Source organism: Tachypleus tridentatus, chromosome 10 (genome assembly GCF_004210375.1).
Source record: "Tachypleus tridentatus isolate NWPU-2018 chromosome 10, ASM421037v1, whole genome shotgun sequence".
Lineage (NCBI taxonomy): Eukaryota > Metazoa > Arthropoda > Merostomata > Xiphosura > Limulidae > Tachypleus > Tachypleus tridentatus.
Genome location: NC_134834.1, coordinates 27,444,015 through 27,462,862, shown reverse-complemented (window position 1 = coordinate 27,462,862; position 18,848 = coordinate 27,444,015). Strand labels below are relative to the sequence as shown.

The 18,848-nt window shown below is 35.7% G+C and overlaps 1 protein-coding gene across 9 annotated transcripts in view; it reads right to left on the bottom strand.

Moving 5' to 3' along the window:
- Positions 1-6,080: 6,080 nt before the first annotated feature.
- Positions 6,081-18,848, bottom strand: part of LOC143228922 (uncharacterized) — a 66,838-nt gene continuing 54,070 nt past the window's right edge. For all 9 annotated transcript variants that reach the window (XM_076460383.1, XM_076460389.1, XM_076460387.1 and 6 more), the window contains 2 exons: positions 10,181-10,381; positions 6,081-9,273 (listed from right to left, as the gene is read on the bottom strand). In XM_076460383.1, the coding sequence (XP_076316498.1) occupies positions 9,094-9,273; positions 10,181-10,381 (381 nt within the window). In that variant the 3' untranslated portion in view covers positions 6,081-9,093. The remainder of the gene's footprint in view (positions 9,274-10,180; positions 10,382-18,848) is intronic.

Genomic DNA, 18,848 nt, shown 5'->3' with positions numbered 1-18,848 from the left:
CGTTGCAATCTGACGTTTTCGCAACGTTTAGATATCGTTATGGTATAACGTGACCAAATCACAACCAAGTTGTGGCAACACCTGACGTTGCAACTCCCATATATGGGACACTGGGCATTAATTGGTTAAGAGGGGAAAACATTTCATTCTGAAATTCATTCCTAATTATGTAACATTAATTTGGCGTCCTCCACCCCCGATGCTGCGCCCGGGGACAGATGTTCTCCCTTTCCCTCCCTCCCTAGCTACGCCACTGAACCTCTATGAAATGTTGACATAAAGACGTGGGCCACGAAAATGTTGAAGGTATTTAGTGTTAGCTGCCTTTGTTCTTCATAACAGATAGTATGTGCTCTGCCTATCAGGATATCGCAATCGATGAGAAAGAAAGCCTTTGATCAATTTACAGTAGAGGTGATAATAGTTCATTCGTCTCCACAAATACGCATTTGGAAACGGTTTTGAGTGGTTAATGGAAGAAACCTTATTATAAATGTACAACGTTTCTACAAGATTATGTCATCAACGGGTACAAGTAATATTGTACTTGATAATGATGGATGAAACGATGTACATTTATAATAATTTTTTTAATAACTAGTACAAGCCGTCTCCAAACTTATATATTGTGAAAAGGAATTTCCTCGTCATCATATTTAAATACGTAAAATATTTTGTTGCACAGTGTTATAACAAGATTAATAAAAGGTTGGCAATCTAAAAATCTGCAGCTTGGGATTGTATGAAAAAAAAAGAAAAAAGTAAGCAAACAAACAAGGCTGGAGACACTGCAGTCATTATTTACTAATACTACAAGCCCAGCTCCAAGCTATTACCCTGAATTACAGTTGACAGTAATTACAGTAAAAATAGGAATTTGTAGTTTTGAGCTCCATTCTGTTACCTAAAATTACATTTCGTGAAGTTAAAAAAGAGATTTGTAGTACGAAGAAATAATGTCTACATTATTTGCAACCTTGTGTACTTGCGATTTTTACGATCCCTGTTTGTAGGTTCTTAAATTTCATTTTTTTTTATTTATCTTATTTGCTGGCTTTTTTATGCTCAACTCTGGTAAAGGATTACTTTACATGGTAGTTAACTTTATACATTATAATAATAATAAACGTAGCTCGTAACTAGCTCATGATGATTTACTGTAGTTATTGACTGTTTCATCGCACTAATTCGAGATGTAAAATGTTAAACTCATCACGTATTATAATTTATCTTGGACAAGAGGCATCATGATTTCAAATAGCCTAAAACCAAGATAAGTTGTGATTCAGATTTAGAAATTAATTAAATATATAGGTGCATCAAATGTGTGATGTTTGCCAACAAGTATGATACACATCGTTTCCTTTCTTAATACATTTTACGATGCAAGCAATAACATAGCTTAAAATAACGGGTATTCAAATAGTTGTTACAAATAACTATTTGTATACAAAATTTTTACAGACTTACAAACAATACTGAGTCTTTTATCTGATCTGGAACTGAATATTTTACCAACGGTTCATGATGAGTGAATTCATTTCGAGTTGATATCAGTGCAGTTCACGTAACGGGTAGCTAGCTAGCTACTTCACTGAGCACATGTGAATTTTTTATCAACGAAGACATATAATGTCCTCGTAGAAATACTAAAGTCTGAGGTTAATTCACTAAAGGTAAATGGTTTGATATGTTCGAAATCTATAAACGTTTCTGCTCAACTATCTGCAGCTTGTCGATTAACAAGCATTTGTCACAGTTATAGTTTCCAAGTTTTATAGTATACTAGCTGTACAAACCAACAATGACCACTTTTTATAATAATTTTGCGAGGTTCTCGAAAGTTTAGTTGGCAAAATTACTGACAGTCACTGGCGTTTACATTCACACACCATATATTGTTGATTCTTACACTCGAGAATCTTCTACTAATCTAGGGAATAGGCGGGAATTTCGCAATACACAGTTAACAGTATAAGCTCATTCATAGTATACTTAAATAATTATCAAACCAACAACGCAAACACAATGTTTACAAACACAATTTCAGCACAAGAACTCATAGAAGCAATAACAAACACTAAAAATAAATCACCAGGAGAAGACGGTATACAAGCCATTCTTCTTAAGAAAGGCACTTCGAAATTATTTGAACATCTTACAGCAATTTTTAATCTATCAATATATTCTGGTGATATCCCGGTTTCTTGGAAGCATGCAAATGTATTAATGTTCCAGAAAGAAGGAAAGCCCGCCAATAACCCAAATAGCTATGCACCAATCAGCCTCTCCAGCAAAATTCTGGAGAGAATAATTAGTAACAGACTCTCCGCATTCCTGGAGACAACATCAAAATTACGAGAAGAACAAAATGGTTTCAGAAAATTCAGACAAACAACAGACTACTTAGTCAGATTAACAGAAACAATTGTAGATAGTTTTAATAAAAGAGAATGCATGTATATATACGTATTTAACTAAAACAAACGTCAATATTAAAATAAATAAATACTAGTAAATCCATTACAAGCTGCAGCTAGAGATTTTCATGGAGGTTTGTTTAAGAATACAGCGAGTATTTATGGTTTCTGTGTAACTGAATTCTCTATATATAATGCATAACAATAGACAAATGTATACATTATTGTACTTGAACACAACCTCCACAAAGCTTGTATAAAATTTTCCAAGTGGAAAGGTAGCTTTTTTAAATAAATTATATACATGTAAAACACTGCTTTAAATAAATAAACTTACATGTCTTTCAGAGTAATTATTCTATAAATGTGAAAAACTAGAATTTAATGTTATGTGTATTGGCACTTTAGTTCACTCCTTCACTTCATACCTAATTTATTGGTTGGCTTCATTAAGATACCGATTTTATACTGTTCAAAGAATGAAGTATTCTACATGTTAGTCAAAATTTTTATCTATAATTGGCTGGTAATTCCTGTTTCACCCTGTGCTTAAGCTTTTCAAAGAAACACTATATATTTGTAATAAAGTTACCTTCAAGGAGTAATGATAACATGGTTTACACAATAATTATGAAGTTTTACGTAAACTGTATAAGAAACAAATCAACTTTTCAATACTCCTACGGTCTTCGCAATACCTTATTTAGTATTCTACAAAAGGTTTGGGTACAATATACCAAGTCATTTTTGTTGTTGGTTGGCAAGAGTATAATAAGACGAAGAATTACAAATGGGCAGTTTTGAGCGGATTTTCCTTTCCTTGTATGTTTAACGTAAGCGCTCTTTTTTGTGCATTTATATGTATGTGTACATACTTAGCAGTCAATATAAAATTCATAAAGTGTTGTTTGAACTGCTTAAGGTCGTTTTTGCCCAAACTTTCTGTTAGAATTTTGCGCAATTCCTTGCTATCCCTATTATGAACCACAATTGTGACGCATGGTAAATATGGTTTTAAAGTCATGTGTCCGATCATAAAAATATTACTGCTTCAAACTCAACATACATCCAGATTACTCTGAAAACTTCCCGTATGACTCTCATATACGGCAGTTGCAGTTCACCTGAAAATACCAAAGGTAGATAGGAAGGAGAAATATTTGTACCGTGCCCACAGAACTTTTGTTTTGTTAACGTCATACTGGCCCTTGATTAGATTCTTGAGTTTAAAGGAATGTTTTTTTTTTACTTAAAAGAACAGCTTGCTTTGGACATAGAAGTACTCACTACCGAGAGTTTGCTATTGGAGAGAGATGATTACAGGAGTTCTCTCTAGACATACGAACTTTTAAAACGTTCCTGACATAAAGTCAGCCTATCTCTGTAGATTCAAGATCTGCTGGTGTCTGGTGGATTGAATTTGACAATCAATTTCTGTGTTAGAAAAATAATTATGATTGAAGGTTTTAACATATAGTATCTGGTAAGTCAAAGACCATTGAGAGATCTCTATGGGACCTCCAGATTATTACCAGTACTTATCACTGGTTGAGGTATATTCTGTGACACTTTGAAGTTCTTTTAGGCAAAATCTGAATAATGTACAAAACATTTTTCTCCTCTTTATTATCTGTTTTTGTGCACCAGTAATATCAAGCGTAGGGTACGCGTATACCAAATTCGATTTTATTACTCATCAGTATCTCCACCAACTTGCCCTCAAATTGAAATTATTTTAAGCAGGATTAAAGTAATCTAAGAGATCTTGGGCGTTGTCAAATAAATAAATTGAAAGGGTTTGGCCTCCTAAATCTAAAACTGTAATTAGGTTTCAAATTTGTCAAGAGGTGGTGGAGCCATGAGCTAAAAATATAACTTGAAAAAAACCAACAAAAATACTCATAGCCATTCTATAAACCACTATGCCATGACTGGTTACCTCATTCAATCTCCTGGAAGGGACTAGTAATATCCAAAGATATTAGCTGTATAGGAAAATCAACAATCCTGTGACACAAACACACTGTGCACTTATGACACATGTACTCAACACCTTTACTCAAGTGCAACTAGTAAAACGACTGCCTTATTTTGGTACAAATGCATGCAACACCTTGGTTCTACGCAGACTTTGCATTATACTAAGCCAGACTCTTCTAGTCTTTGAATGCAACATGTTACCATCTCTTTTGAATGTTTTAAGTTCTTAATTTATTTTGGTGATGCATGGTCCACTTGAAGAATTAATTTTCTTCCATAATACAGTTAGTGTCAATAGTATTTGATAAAGATCCAAGTTGCAATAATTTCTTCTATCATTATTCTGTAACTGAGATACCATTGCTCTGAGTTCACTATAGTTAGCATTAATATCTGTCAAGAACTCATAGTCCTATCATGGATATGCCACTACAGAAGCTTCCACCAAGATACGCTTTATGGACAAGAATGATTGTTCATGTTCCTCCAGCCATTCAAAATCTGAATCCTTTTTAGTGAGAGCAGATAATGATTCAACAATCTTGGAGAAATTTGGCCCAAGCATCGTTAACTCAACACAAAAACAAGGATACTTCAGACTCCTTGTTTGGTTTAAAGTTGTGGCCAGTTTCAAACTGCTGTAGTTTTTGCAGGTTCATTAAAAACATGCAACACAGAATCTTAGGGTTCTCTCTTTCTTTCCCACAATCATTACTCGAGATGACCACGTACTTTCTGAAGGCTTTTACACCTGTTGCACTTCATTTCTGGTTCCATCCATAGTACAAAGTGAAACCTCAATAATAGTTAATTGGATATGCATCACATGTACGTTCATCCTTAAGAAGTTTTATTATGCATCAATATAATGTTGTATAGGATCTTATATTTCGTAACTGATTTGCACCATTTTTAAAGTCCATCTCTGTCTGTTTTACTGTGTTTCAAAGGGATAGCACATTACACTAAATTCACAGCTGATGTGTTTTGGTTTTTAAGTAAGATTTCACACAGGATTCTAAAATTTAAAATTACAGACAGCTAGAAGGAAAGACTAGTCTGTATTGTCTATACATTACTTCCTTCTCTTTTAGTTCAGAAAAGGTAAATGTTTTCTCACATACAGACACAAGCACACATATAAAAGTTCATTTTTGTTTTAACACTTGAGAGTTGATGATGAAATATGACTAGCTTGTTATTGTTCAAGTTGCACATTGTATGGTTTATTGCCCACTTTTGTCACCACATGCACTGAAATTTGAAAAACACTGTAAAGACAGTGGTCATTATCTTAACCACTTGTGCTACCTTTTGAATATATAGTTTTTGGAAAAACCACTAGTAATGTATGCACACTCGGAGAAATAATGTTTTTGTGTTTTGAATACAGTTTTTGTACTCTCTGTCTAGATAATCTATCACAGAATATCTTGAAAACAGTACAGAGAACTCTGTATTCTTATTCAACTAGAAGATATTACATTTAATTTAAAATGCCTAAGGCTTATGTGTTACCTTAATACAGAAAATGATAATAAAAATAATTTGTCTTTTAAGCATTCACTTAAATCAAAATAAAATAAAAAAAATGCTTTTGAAACAATTACAGTCATTATGATGATCATAAACCTGCATGTCATTTTTTAAATTTTAGGAGAAAAAATCTACATTTTAAGATTAACTTTTTAACTTGAAGTTTATTCTACAATTTTATTACAAAAAAAAAGATAAAACTGTAATTAAATCAATACCTTTATTTTGTACAGTGGCTAACGCCCACTTGCCGAAGTCTAAGGTGTAGGCAATAGACACATTTATATATCCTTAATTTACCAAAATAAATATCAAGATCCTACATCCATACCCAAACCCCAAAAAAGTCAACAACCATATACATTTGTTCAGAAGTAAAGATCACAGTTCAAATGACACAGTAGCTAATGATTATATATGGAAAAAAAAATTACAAGTTTTGTGAGAGACAATTAATTCTGTCACAAAACATTTTGTCAATTGTTAAAGTGAGCCAATCTATTTATATTCTTTAGATTATGCCACTTCAAAATTACATATTGTTTTATGTAATACCACAGGAACTTTGAGCTATATGCAAGAGCATAGTTTAACAAACTTACCTTTTTTATTTATTCACTTTGACCAAAGTTACTACTTTCACAAAATATTTGCTTTAAAAATTCCATTTAAAATTTGCTACACCACATTTGATTAACATTTTATACTGTCCAATGGTTTGTTTTTAGTTCTGATGAAAAATGAAATTAGGTATTCTCCACATTCATTATAAACCAAATACCAAAACACTTTCTTTTTTTTATAACATGATAATGTTGCTGATGTAACTGTATTCATATTCATGAGAACAAAATGAGGTAAAAATTATTACTTATCTGTTTTACATGATAAGATATAGTTATCTTTCCCAGTGGAAGTTTAGGGCTTTTCTAAGGTTTCAACTCCAAGACACACAATAATTAATATTTTGAATTCCATTTCATGAAATTAGTTTTGTTTATTTATTGATACATTATAAAATCTTTAACAAAACAGATTTTACTGAACTCTCCAGTATTTCTGAAATAAATTTAATAAAGGTTTGTTTTATTTCAATTATTTATTACAAAGCTACAATAGGGTTATTTGTATCAAGCATTCCTAATTTTGGACTGCTAGATTAAGAGGGAAGACAGGTAGTCAACAGCACCCTCCACCAAAGTTTGGGCTAATCAAATCAATTAGTAGAATTTGACTGTCATTTTTATAATGTAACACACAACTACAAAGCATATTTTGTTGTTTTTTTTAGGAATGGGATGCAAAGTATGGAATTTTAGATCCATAAGCCCAGTAGACTGACCACTAGGTTACATTCAATCCCAATTAAGGAAAAATGTTAAGAGAATTGAACTTTTTCTTCTTTCAAAAAGTGGTGCAACTTACAGTATAGGAACAAAATCATGGATAGATTAAAAGACCACTGTGGGAAGAGGAGAGGTTATGAAGCAATAAACGTAGTAGTAGGAGTCATACTAACATGATTAAAACCTCACCTGCATCATTCCACAGTTTGTTTCAATATCCAACATACGAGTTCATTGTACTTCGATAACATGAGAATCACCATTTTGGACAAATAAAAAAGCACACAGATAACAGTATGGAATAATGAACAAAGAATACAAAATACAAGACACTGCTCCTTAACCCCTGAATGTAATAAGATATCTTTTGTTACATGACAAAATTACTGTAATGAAGAACAAGTTTCTGATTTAAGAACAAAATTCAGCACCATAAGCAGCATAATCCTGTCAGCTGATATACACATATATAAAAACAAGCACTTCCTTAAAAATCACAGAAAAAGTATATATGCACAATAACAATCTAATACAGGAAAACAAAAGTTCATTTTGTTCCATCACCAGCATTTTTGGTTCTCTATTTCGACAAGCTGCCACATTATCTATGATAATTTTCTTTTGTAAATAAGAACTTGGTGTAGACCAACTGTAGTTAACTTCTCTATTTCGAAATTTTTGTTTAAAAATAAAAATTTAAATAATTAACAAAATTTTATGAAATCAACTCAATATGATAAAAGTTTATGTTGTTAATATACTAGTTTTTGTTTTTAGTAAGTTTTCTTCTAATAATTTACATTTTTGTTCACCATGTTTATTTCTCACACCATGAAAGATGATTTTTGTTAAAAGATTCTACACTTTCAAAGTGTAAAATAAGTTGCATAAATTATTCTGATGTGATTTTCATGATTCTATAATTGAATATATTTCATGCTGGACATTGAACTTTGCAAATATAAAACACAGAAAAATAATACAATTCATTATCATTAATATTTACAACTTGAATATTAATAAAATAAGTAAATCAAATGGGTGTAAAAGCATCAGTAGAGAAAATACTTACTGATGATTCAAAATACTGATCAGTGTACTTTACAATGAAAAAATTCAGTGCAAGGGAAATTCATCACGTTTGTATGGCACATACAAGTTACAACAAACAAATCTGTAAATAGCTAAGATTACTAACAGTTTTCACAACAGTGCCCAACACTTTGTTATTAACAACACACAATTTACTTTTCCATTTCTTCCTTCTTGACTCGAATACACTTTGTTTTGCATGTTTTTGCCAAGAGCAAACTTCTACCATGTACTGAATAAAAATCTAAAAGCCATGACTGAGTTAACACAAAGCTACGAGGCCAAGCTGGCTTACATCTCATCATAAGTTAAAAGAATGAAAATAATAAAAGTAACAAATGCTGATAGCATCTGATGTAGGTAAAATGATGCAGTGTCTTTGTCTTCGGTGCACACTTCTACAACTATATATCACATTGGTAGTGCTCTGTTCTATTAAACTGTCTATCCACAACAGAAATAAGATTTCACCAAAACACAGAAACAAAAAACAAAAATAAATGAAGTATTTCAGCAATTAAACAACACCTGATACTTTTGTCTTGATTTATCTTTTCATATTTGCATAAAAGTAGTTGGCTGACATAAATGTAATGGCAACTGTCAGTTTATTACCATACTTTTTGGGGATTTTATTACTTGGAGTTTTTCATAAGCTACCATCACTTACATAATTTTCTTGAATCTCTATTATACAAAGTAAACAAGAAAAAAAACTTTTAGGAGGAGTTTTCATCTTTCTGTTTCTTTTTGGAGATCTTCCCTGCTTTTTTCTGTTGTCTGTCACGTGCACGCTGTTCTTTCTCTTGGGCTTTTCTTTCTTTTTCCAAAAGGGTTCTCATTTCTTTGACTTTCTTCTTGATGAGAGAACGGTCAGAGCTACTACTCACCCCTAGTGACTGAAACAAAACAAAGAAACTTCACTTATTATTCAAGTCTTTACAAAGCAAAACGTTTCACAAGCTGAAACACGTACCTAAAACTGTTTGTTCTGACACCATAACCTGACCTGGTTGATTAAAATAGACATAAAATGATTACATTGAATAAAATAACGTTTACAGGAAAAATGTCAAAAGTAGGAATACATAGCACATTACGAAACAGACTACTGAAATGCATGCAAATCAAAGCATGCTACTTGTTCTAGTTTGATATTCTGATTACAAGTTATCCTCTCCTTTGATGCTATCAGTGAATCATTTCTCATGAACACTATCTTACAATACAATTTGATAAGCAACAAACAAAACTCATCTTTATATATATATAATGGTTGAAATAAAGCTGTACTAACAACTAACTGAAGTCTGAAATAAAAGTCAATAATGTTAAATTTATTTATGTGAAGTTAAACAAGTTTGTCTTACTAGTTATTTTCTTGATAAAAATTATTCTTCAATTCCTATCTAAAGCAAAGGGTGTTTGAGTAGTTTAAAAAAAATTGAAAAGTAATTTTAGGTTCAGTAAACCAGCTTTTGAATTTAATAAAATCTTTTATGGTGGATAAACTGAACTCTCCCTTTAAAAAACAAACAAACAAACAGAGTTAGTAGGTTTCACTATAACAAAACATAAGCATTTTTCAATACATATACTTACATATGCCCTTTTAATAAGGCACATTGGTTCAAAGTCTCGCATCACTTTAAATGTTTTTTTTTTCTTAGCTGGTTTCCATATCTTCCTAATTAACTAAGTAAAATCTTCAGTTTTTGTTGGTTAAAGTTTCACACCTGTGATTGGGAACTACATTCATTTACAGTAAATGTTCTGAAAACCTGAGTTCTAAGCTTATGTACTTACTTTTAATCTGGTACTATCTATCTGTAGTAACAGCTGCCCATTTATATCATTTTCAGTGAACTTGCTAATATGCTGGTCCATACCAAGTGCCAACAACCACTGTCCCACTTGACTGGATGTCCACTGGTGCACAGGCCCTCCCTGCCACTGATAACCCTTACGGATTCTCTCTCCACCACTAGTCTGTTGTATACCTTCTTCCTTTAATAATAATAATTTATGTAATCTACTACATTTTCTTATTATGTGTTTCATTTATATTATTTGTATACTTCAAATAAACTTGGACATGTATTAAACACATTTGTTCATTTATAAATACTATTTTCAATTATTATCTTTAAATATGGATTTAGAATTAACCTAAATCCCCTAAGGTGGTTCAGTTTGGTGTTTTCTATTAAGTTATACACAGCAATCTAAAATAGCACGTCAATTACTTTTTAATATATACAATTCTAAAAAGTTCACATTTTTCTTGCATTTAGGAAGAATGTTTGACGAGTTGATTTTGTAAAAAAAAATTAGAAAACTTAATTTGAAAAAATGGCTATACGAATTACATCTAGGTACAAGGGTCATAATAAATCCTTATATTTCTTTATTGTAATGAAAACTATATGTAAGATCAATTATAAAGAGAAAATTAGCTAACAGATTTTGAAAACATACACATTTCCTTATTGCAAAACATTCAGATTTAGTACAGAAAATCTTAAAACTCTGACCACACTGGTGATTATATTATTAGTTTAAGCTAATTCATAATTAGTTGTAACTTTACTCAAAGTGGTAATACAATAAAAACAGTCTTTTGTATTAAGATATCAGAGTAAAGTTTTTCTTCTACACTGTGAAAAACTTCAATAACGTTTCATGTACAGATTCTATAACAGTGAGCTCGTTTAAATATTGAAATGTAATAAAACAGTTCAAAGAAAATTAAAGTGTATTTTTTTCCTTTGGCAATGCCCATCTTGTTTATCTTTTTTTTTTTTTTTTGTAATTACTGCTGCAAGCTTTTAATTACAAGAGTAGACAATTTCCCTCAATGTTTCTATCTGAAATATAATATCAATTCAACTTACCATGAGCAAAGGTTTTCATGTAATAACTAAGTTATCTTCCCAATTTATCATTTTTCAACATTGGAAAATGTATATTATGATACATATACAAGGTTATATGACTTATTGGAGTGCATGCTATTTGTGAAATATGAACAGTAAGGAATCAACAGCTTGCTTACTGAAAACACACATTAAGTTCAAGTAATTACCAAAAGTATAACTTACATGTTAAGTGTATGTAAAAGTATGAATATAAGTGAAATTTGTATCATAGTTTAAACTTTATACCAAAGTGATAACTACTAAACTAGACAAAACTCATATCATTCTACAAAGTTTCAAATTTCATTGGATAGTAAATGGCAGCAAACACAAAGGGTCTACCTAATGGATATTTATGTAGGGTCACATTGTGTGTTTGGGTGGGTGGAGGGGTCCAAATGCCAGCCCACCTTTATTACTCTTCCAGAGAAGCCTAAGAATATTGATTGATTGATTTAGTGTTTTATGGCACAAAGGAGCGAGGCTATCTGCGCCAGACATTCGGTAAAAATGTAAAAAAAATAAAATAAAAATAAATAAATAAATGTAGTAACAGACATAAATGGAACTGAAGGTAAAACAAAAAAGTATAAAACCAATGTTGACACCTAGTCTACAATGTTAAGATAGAAGGCAGAGTATAAGAAGTTGTAAGGTATTTTACTCTAGCAAAAAGGTAATGATCATAACCCGCCATGAAGATTAACAGGTAAGTTCAAGAACCACCGTCAATCACCTGAAGTTGGCCTTTCCAGTCCTGGTTCCGGGTTATGTGTCATAGCAGCTATTATCAAAATGTAAAAGAATAAAAGCTTTAAAAGACACTCCGCAAAATCGTAATAATGAGAGTCCAGTAAAAAGATAAAGTCAAGTAAATGGAGTAAAATTTGTAAAAGTAAATGAAGGTAAAAACAAAACAGCAATTAAAACAGAAAATGGTGTAAAAACCAATGGTGACATCCAGTCTTCAAAGTTGTAAAATATTTACTCTAGCAAAATGTTAATGATCATAACCCACCAGGAAGACTAACAGGTAAGTTCAAGAACCACCGTCAATCACCTGAAGTTGGCCTTTCCAGTCCTGGTTCGGGTTATGTGTCATAGCAGCTATTATCAAAATGTAAAAGAATAAAAGCTTTAAAAGACACTCCATAAAATCGTAATAATGAGTAGCCAAATGTCCAGTAAAAGATAAAAGTCAAGTAAATGGAGTAAAATTTGTAAAAGTAATTGAAGATAAAAGCAAAACGGCAATTAAAACAGAAAATGGCGTAAAAACCAATGTTGACATCCAGTCAACAAAGTTGTAAAGAACTACCTGTAGCAGAATGGTAATGATCATAACCCGCCAGGAAGACTAACAGGTAAGTATAAAAACCACCGTCAGTCACCTGAAGTTGGTCTTTCCAGTCCTGGTTCGGGTTGTGAGTCAATATGGCCAGTACTAAAAAGTTAAGTAGTAAAAGTGTGAAATGATATGCAGCAAAAGTATAATAACAACTTCGCCAGGATGACTAACGAGTAGTTCAAGCGGATAGTTCAAACAGGAGCGTTAGTCACCTGAAGTTGGCCTTTCCAGTCCTGGTGTCGAGTTATTTAATGTTCTGGCCATTGTCCAATGTCAAATTGAAGGAGAGAGATTAAAACTGTAAAAAAGGAACCACAATTAAAAGGTGTAATGAATAAATATGCAACACTTAAATGAGATTAAAAGGTTAATGGCCATTAAAAAATTAAAAACATTATCAAGGTGGACAGAGTCACCATCACCAATAACTCTGTCCAATGTTACAGATTGACCCTGGGAAAAAATATGTTTAAAATATTGCCGTCGTTGAGAATTGTAACGATGGCAAGAAAGTAAAACGTGGCTGATAGTGATTTGAGTGTTACACAAACTACACATTGGTGCATCAGTTCCAGATAAAAGAAAATGATGAGTTAAAAACTGTAACCAATGCGTAGCCTAGTGAGAACAACTTCCTCCTTCCGAACTTTACGGAAGCTAGATGGCCAAAGTCCAATTTTGGGTTTGATTTGAAAAAGTTTGCTGTCACGTTGTTCATTCCAAGTGGACTGCCAGCTGGCACGGAGCCGAGCCTTGAAGAGAACACCATAGTCCATGTACGGAATAGGCATAGGAATGATGGTGCTGAAGCAGACATATTTAGCTGCCATGTCTGCAAGCTCGTTCCCTCGAATACCAACATGGCCTGGTATCCAGAAAAACTGGATTGAAGTAGCTGCTAATGAGAAATGGGCCAGTCGGTTTCGAATATCAGCGAGAATAGGATGTGAGCTAACGTGTAGCGATTCCAAGGCAAGTATAGAACTAAGCGAATCAGTATAAATAGTGCAGTTGGAGTACTGCTCAGCTGCAATATGATCCAGGGCAAGAGATATGGCATACATTAGATATGGCATACAGTTCAGCAGTGAACACAGAAGCTGTACAAGGGATTCTGCTCCCAACTACTGACCCATAGCAGAGCCCACTGAATTACCTGATTTGGAACCATCTGTATAAATGGGAACTGAATGATTGTTTGAAAGATATTCATTGAATAAAAGACGGTACTTCCAATCTGGAGTATCTGCCTTTTTTAGGTGACTGAAAGAAAGGTCACATTTGGGGGCTGTAATAAGCCATGGTGGGATGGGCCAACCTGTGGAATCTGCAATGTTATCCAAGGACAGACCCAATTCATCCAATTGCTCCCAGATGCGAAGGCCAAAAGGAGCAATGACAGATCGTCTGTTCTGAAAAAGTACTGCCCACCGAGGAAGGAAAACACATTTCCAGGTGGGATGCTTTGGTAAGGAATGAAGTTTCGAAGTATATTGTAAAGATAGTTGCAAACAGCGAAGATGTAGAGAAGGTTCATGAGATTCAATGTATATACTTTGAACTGGAGAGGTACGGAAAGCCCCAGTGCAGAGTCGAAGTCCTTGGTGATGAACGGGTCCAGCATCTTTAAGGCCGAGGTCTGGCAGAGCCATAGACCATTGATCCATAATCGAGTTTCGATCTAATAAGAGCACGATATACCTTTAACATTGAACAGCGATCTGCCCCAACTGGTAGAAGAGAGAACACGGAGGATGTTCAGTGCTCTTGTGCATTTGACCGAAGCTGCTTTAAGTGTGGTATAAAGGTCAGTTTACGATCAAAGATAAGCCCCAAGAACTTGGTCTCGGGACCACTGGCAGCAAAACTTCACCGATATGAAGTTCAGGATCAGGATGAATACCCGTCGGCGGCAAAAGTGCAGGCATACAGTTTTGGAGAGAGAGAAATTAAAGCCGTTCGCCAGAGTCCACTTCCATTACACAATTGAGGGCGGTTTGTAGTTGCCGCTCAATATATCTCATGTTTGATGACTGACGAGATGTGAAAGTCGCCGACATACAGCCCATTCAGCAACAGTGAGAGGGAGTTGTTCAGTGATGGCATTTATCTTTATACTGAAGAGTGTAACACTCAATACACAGCCTTGAGGGACTCCAAGTTCCTGTATAAAAGAACGGAAAGTGTCGAACCCACACGAACTTGGAATCTCCTGTCCATTAAAAATTTTTAATAAACATGGGTAGATGGCCACGTAACCCATATGTATGGAGGTCTCATAAAACGCCATACCTCCATGTTGTGTCGTAAGCCTTCTCTATGTCAAAGAATATTGATACAAGATGTTGGCGGTTGAGAAAGGCTTCTCTGATAGATGTTTCAAGACGAATTAGGTGGTCTGTGGTGGAGTGCTGTCGACGGAACCCACACTGGGTGGGCGAGAGGAGGTTGTTTGATTCAAGGAACCAAACAAGACGAGCATTAACCATCTTTTCTAATGTCTTACAGAGACAGCTCGTCAAAGCAATTGGACGGTAGTTTGAAGGAATCTTGGGATCTTTCCCTGGCTTAGAAAAGGTAAAATAATAGCCTGGCGCCAGGCATCAGGAAAAACATTCTCCTGCCAGATCCGGTTGAAAACAATCAGAAGGACATCAAGAGAAGCAGGAGATAGATGGTGCAGCATGTCATAATGAATATCATCAGGTCCAACAGATGTACTGGCAGACCGATGAAGGACCATTTTTAGTTCCACCAGGGTAAAGGGACAATTATAGTCAAAGAAACAGTCAGTTCGAAAGGAAAGAGGTGATCGCTCTGCCCGAGTCTTGATGGCCAGGAAGGTGGAGGAACAAGCAGAAGTGCTAGATACTCGGCAAAAGCTTTCACCTAGAGTGTTAGCAATGTTCCGAACATCAGTCACCTCCTGGCCATCAGAGAGTAAGATCGAGAGGGGGATAGAATTGTAGTGTCCATTAACCTTTCGAATCCTGTTCCATATGATCTTGGAACTGGTGGTAGAAGATATACTGGTTGTGAACTTAATCCAAGATTCCTTCTGGCTGTGACGTCTTACCCACCTAGCATGTGCACGGCCCGTTGGAAAGCAACCCGGTTTGAAAGTGTGGGATATCTACGAAAAGTATCCCAGGCCCGCTTTTGAGCCTTCCGTGCTAAGTGGCAAGCAGGATTCCATCACGGACGAGGATATCGTGGAAAACGTGTCGAGGTTTTAGGAATACACTGAGCAGCTGCATATGTAATACAGTCAGTTACCGCTGCTACACAGTCGTTTATTGATGGCTGATTTACAATGGCAGGATCAAGTTCTGCGAGAGCAGTGAAAGTGGACCAGTCTGCCTGATCCAGCTTCCCCCTGGGCACGCAAGTAGGGTGGCATCGACCACGGCCAGTCTCTCTCAAAAGGATCGGAAAATGATCACTGCCTAGTGGATTACTGTCAACCCTCCATGAAAAATGGGAGAATAATGAAGGGGAGCAAACTGAGAGATCAATAGCGGTAAAGGACTGACTAGTGCATGAAAGTAAGTGGAAGAACCAGTATTGAAAAGAGAAAGATAGTGATCGGAGAGCATCCGCTCTACAGATCGGCCCCTCCCATCAATAATAGCACTTCCCCAGAGGGGATGATGTCCATTAAAATCCCTAGGATTAGAAATGGAGATGGCAATTGTTCAACGAGCATCAAGATCTGATTGATCATATGTCTTTCCAGGGGACAGGTACAGAGAACAAACAGTGATGGTATGACCCAAGGAAACACGGATGGCTACAGCCTCCAAGGGTGTGTTGAGTGACAAAGACAGGGTGGGCACGTGTTGATCAACCAACAGTGCCACCCCTCCATGTACTCGACCATCACACAACCTGTCATTTCTGTACAGAGAAAACTGCCGAATGGAGACAGTATCAGCAGTTTTGAGAAATGTTTCTTGTAAAGAAAGACAAACAGGATGGTAGGAAGCAATCAGCGTTTTGATATCATCCAGATTAGAACGTAAACCTCGACAGTTCCATTGTATCAAGGTAGCCATTTTTAAGAACGGGTAGGTGAAGTGGCTGGAGAACCCTTCGGTTTACGACCACGTCTTTTTTCTTTACTGTCTTTAGTCGGAGGAGGTCCATCAACCTCCATGGATCCTGCTCTGTGTCGGGTGGGCAGGTTTTTGTTATTGGAAGGGGAATCTAGTGACTGAGGACGCGAACGAATAATTGTTTTGTCTCTTGGGGTGGGAGAAAAAGATGTATCAGAAGAAATGCCTGTATTTGAAACTGAAGGACGTGGATCTTGAGGTTTGTTGGAAGGTATGGGAGGAACAGAGATAGGTGTGGAAGTCAATTCATCAACCTTTTTAACCACGGAGGTCAAAAGGCTTTTCATTTGTTTTGAAAACGATTCTCTTGGAGGCACAGAGAGATCTGTCTGCACTCCCACTGTAGTTGTGGAATGAAGTGCAGCAACATATGTCCGAGATGGAGTTGTGGACAGCAATTTCCGAGCCTCAGGATAACTAATGTTATGTGTCGTTTTCAAACGCTGCACCTCTTTTTCCTCCAACCATTTTGGGCAAGAATGAAAGTAAGAGGGGTGAGAACCATTGCAGTTTACAGAATGTGGGTTCATGTCACAGTCATAGGCATCGTGGTCCTTGCCTCCACAACGAGCACATGTCAGGGAACCACGACAGGATGTCTTTGAGTGGCCGAATCTCTGACATTGGAAACATCGAAGAGGGTTTGGTATGTATGGCCGAACCCTGCAAATGAGATAACCTGCCTTGATGGTGGCAGGTGCACGTGGTGAAGTAAATGTTAAAATGAGGGTATTTGTTGGCAGTGTAATTCTATCTTTGCTAGTGGAGATGCGCCTCACTGCAGAAACTCCTTGAGTGGAGAGACCAGCGAGAATCTCTGACTCAGGAACGTTCTTCAAATCCCTTTCAACAATAACTCCTCGTGAAGAATTCAAGGTAGCATGGGGTGTAACCTCAATAGGTATATCCCCAATTGCCTTTGAATTCAAGAGGAGTTCACTGTGTTGGGATGTGGATGTTTCAACCAATATGTCACCAGATCGAAGTTTCTTTACTGATTTTGGAGAGCCAGCAAGTCCCTCTAGTCCCTTTTGAATAAAAAGGGGACATTTGCCCTAAAGGTTTTTCCGAAGAGAATGTAATATAAGAAAATGAGGTGCGTGTGTTACTGATGTTGAAGATTGCTGTTCTGAGTATTCAAGGCGTGGTCGCTACCCATTGACTGTTTTTTTACAATTTTATTTAAATTTTTAGAGGATCCATAGGAAAAAGAAAAAAATTTCGGTACCCACTTACCCCACCCACCATGGAGCCCTACAAGGGGACGCACTACAAAGTCATGCAAGGACAATGCAACAACGCCAGGGTTTCGTGAGCACTATACCCAAACACCAGCATCAGGCACAATGTCCACAACACCCGTTGAGAACTTCCAACACTGGTACTTGGTTGACTCTAGCCCAAGTGGACCAGCCGATTGACCCAAGGGGGGCCACCCAAAGGCCGCCCGTCTACAGGAATTCGAGGCCAAAGTGGTGTGTTAGGGTTGGACCCCTCAACCACCAGGATCCTCTCCTCCCCTTCACGAGTCGCCACGCACGGCAAACACGTGGGTGGATGTTCAGATCCCAGAGAAGGTAACCAGATAGAACAGAACCTTCCCTGGGAGGTCCCCTCACCACGTATAGGAATCCACACCGAGGGGACCTAAGAATAAATGCCAGGTTTGATGACAATTGATCCTCCAGCAAATTATGTTGACAAATAACAGTTTACATTCTTAATCAGGTTTAATTCAGCTTTTGAAAGTTTCACATTAACTGATTTACTTTCTAAGGACCACATGAAGCTTCTGAAAGTTTCACACTAACTGATTCACTTTCTAAGGACCACATGAAGCTTCTGAAAGTTTCACACTAACTGATTCACAAAGTACTTCAAGATCATCCTTCCTTTAATGTGATACTCATCACTTTCTTGTCTGTCCAAACAGAACTTGATTTACAGTTTTTTGTCCTTCAAAATAAATATTTAGAGGTATTTATTCCTTTCAGTTGCTAATAGAAACTTACGTGAAGCTCTTAAGCATTTTATACAAGGGGTAAGGAGCACATGAAGATCTGGCAACATTAAAATTTGTTATCCAGATGTCT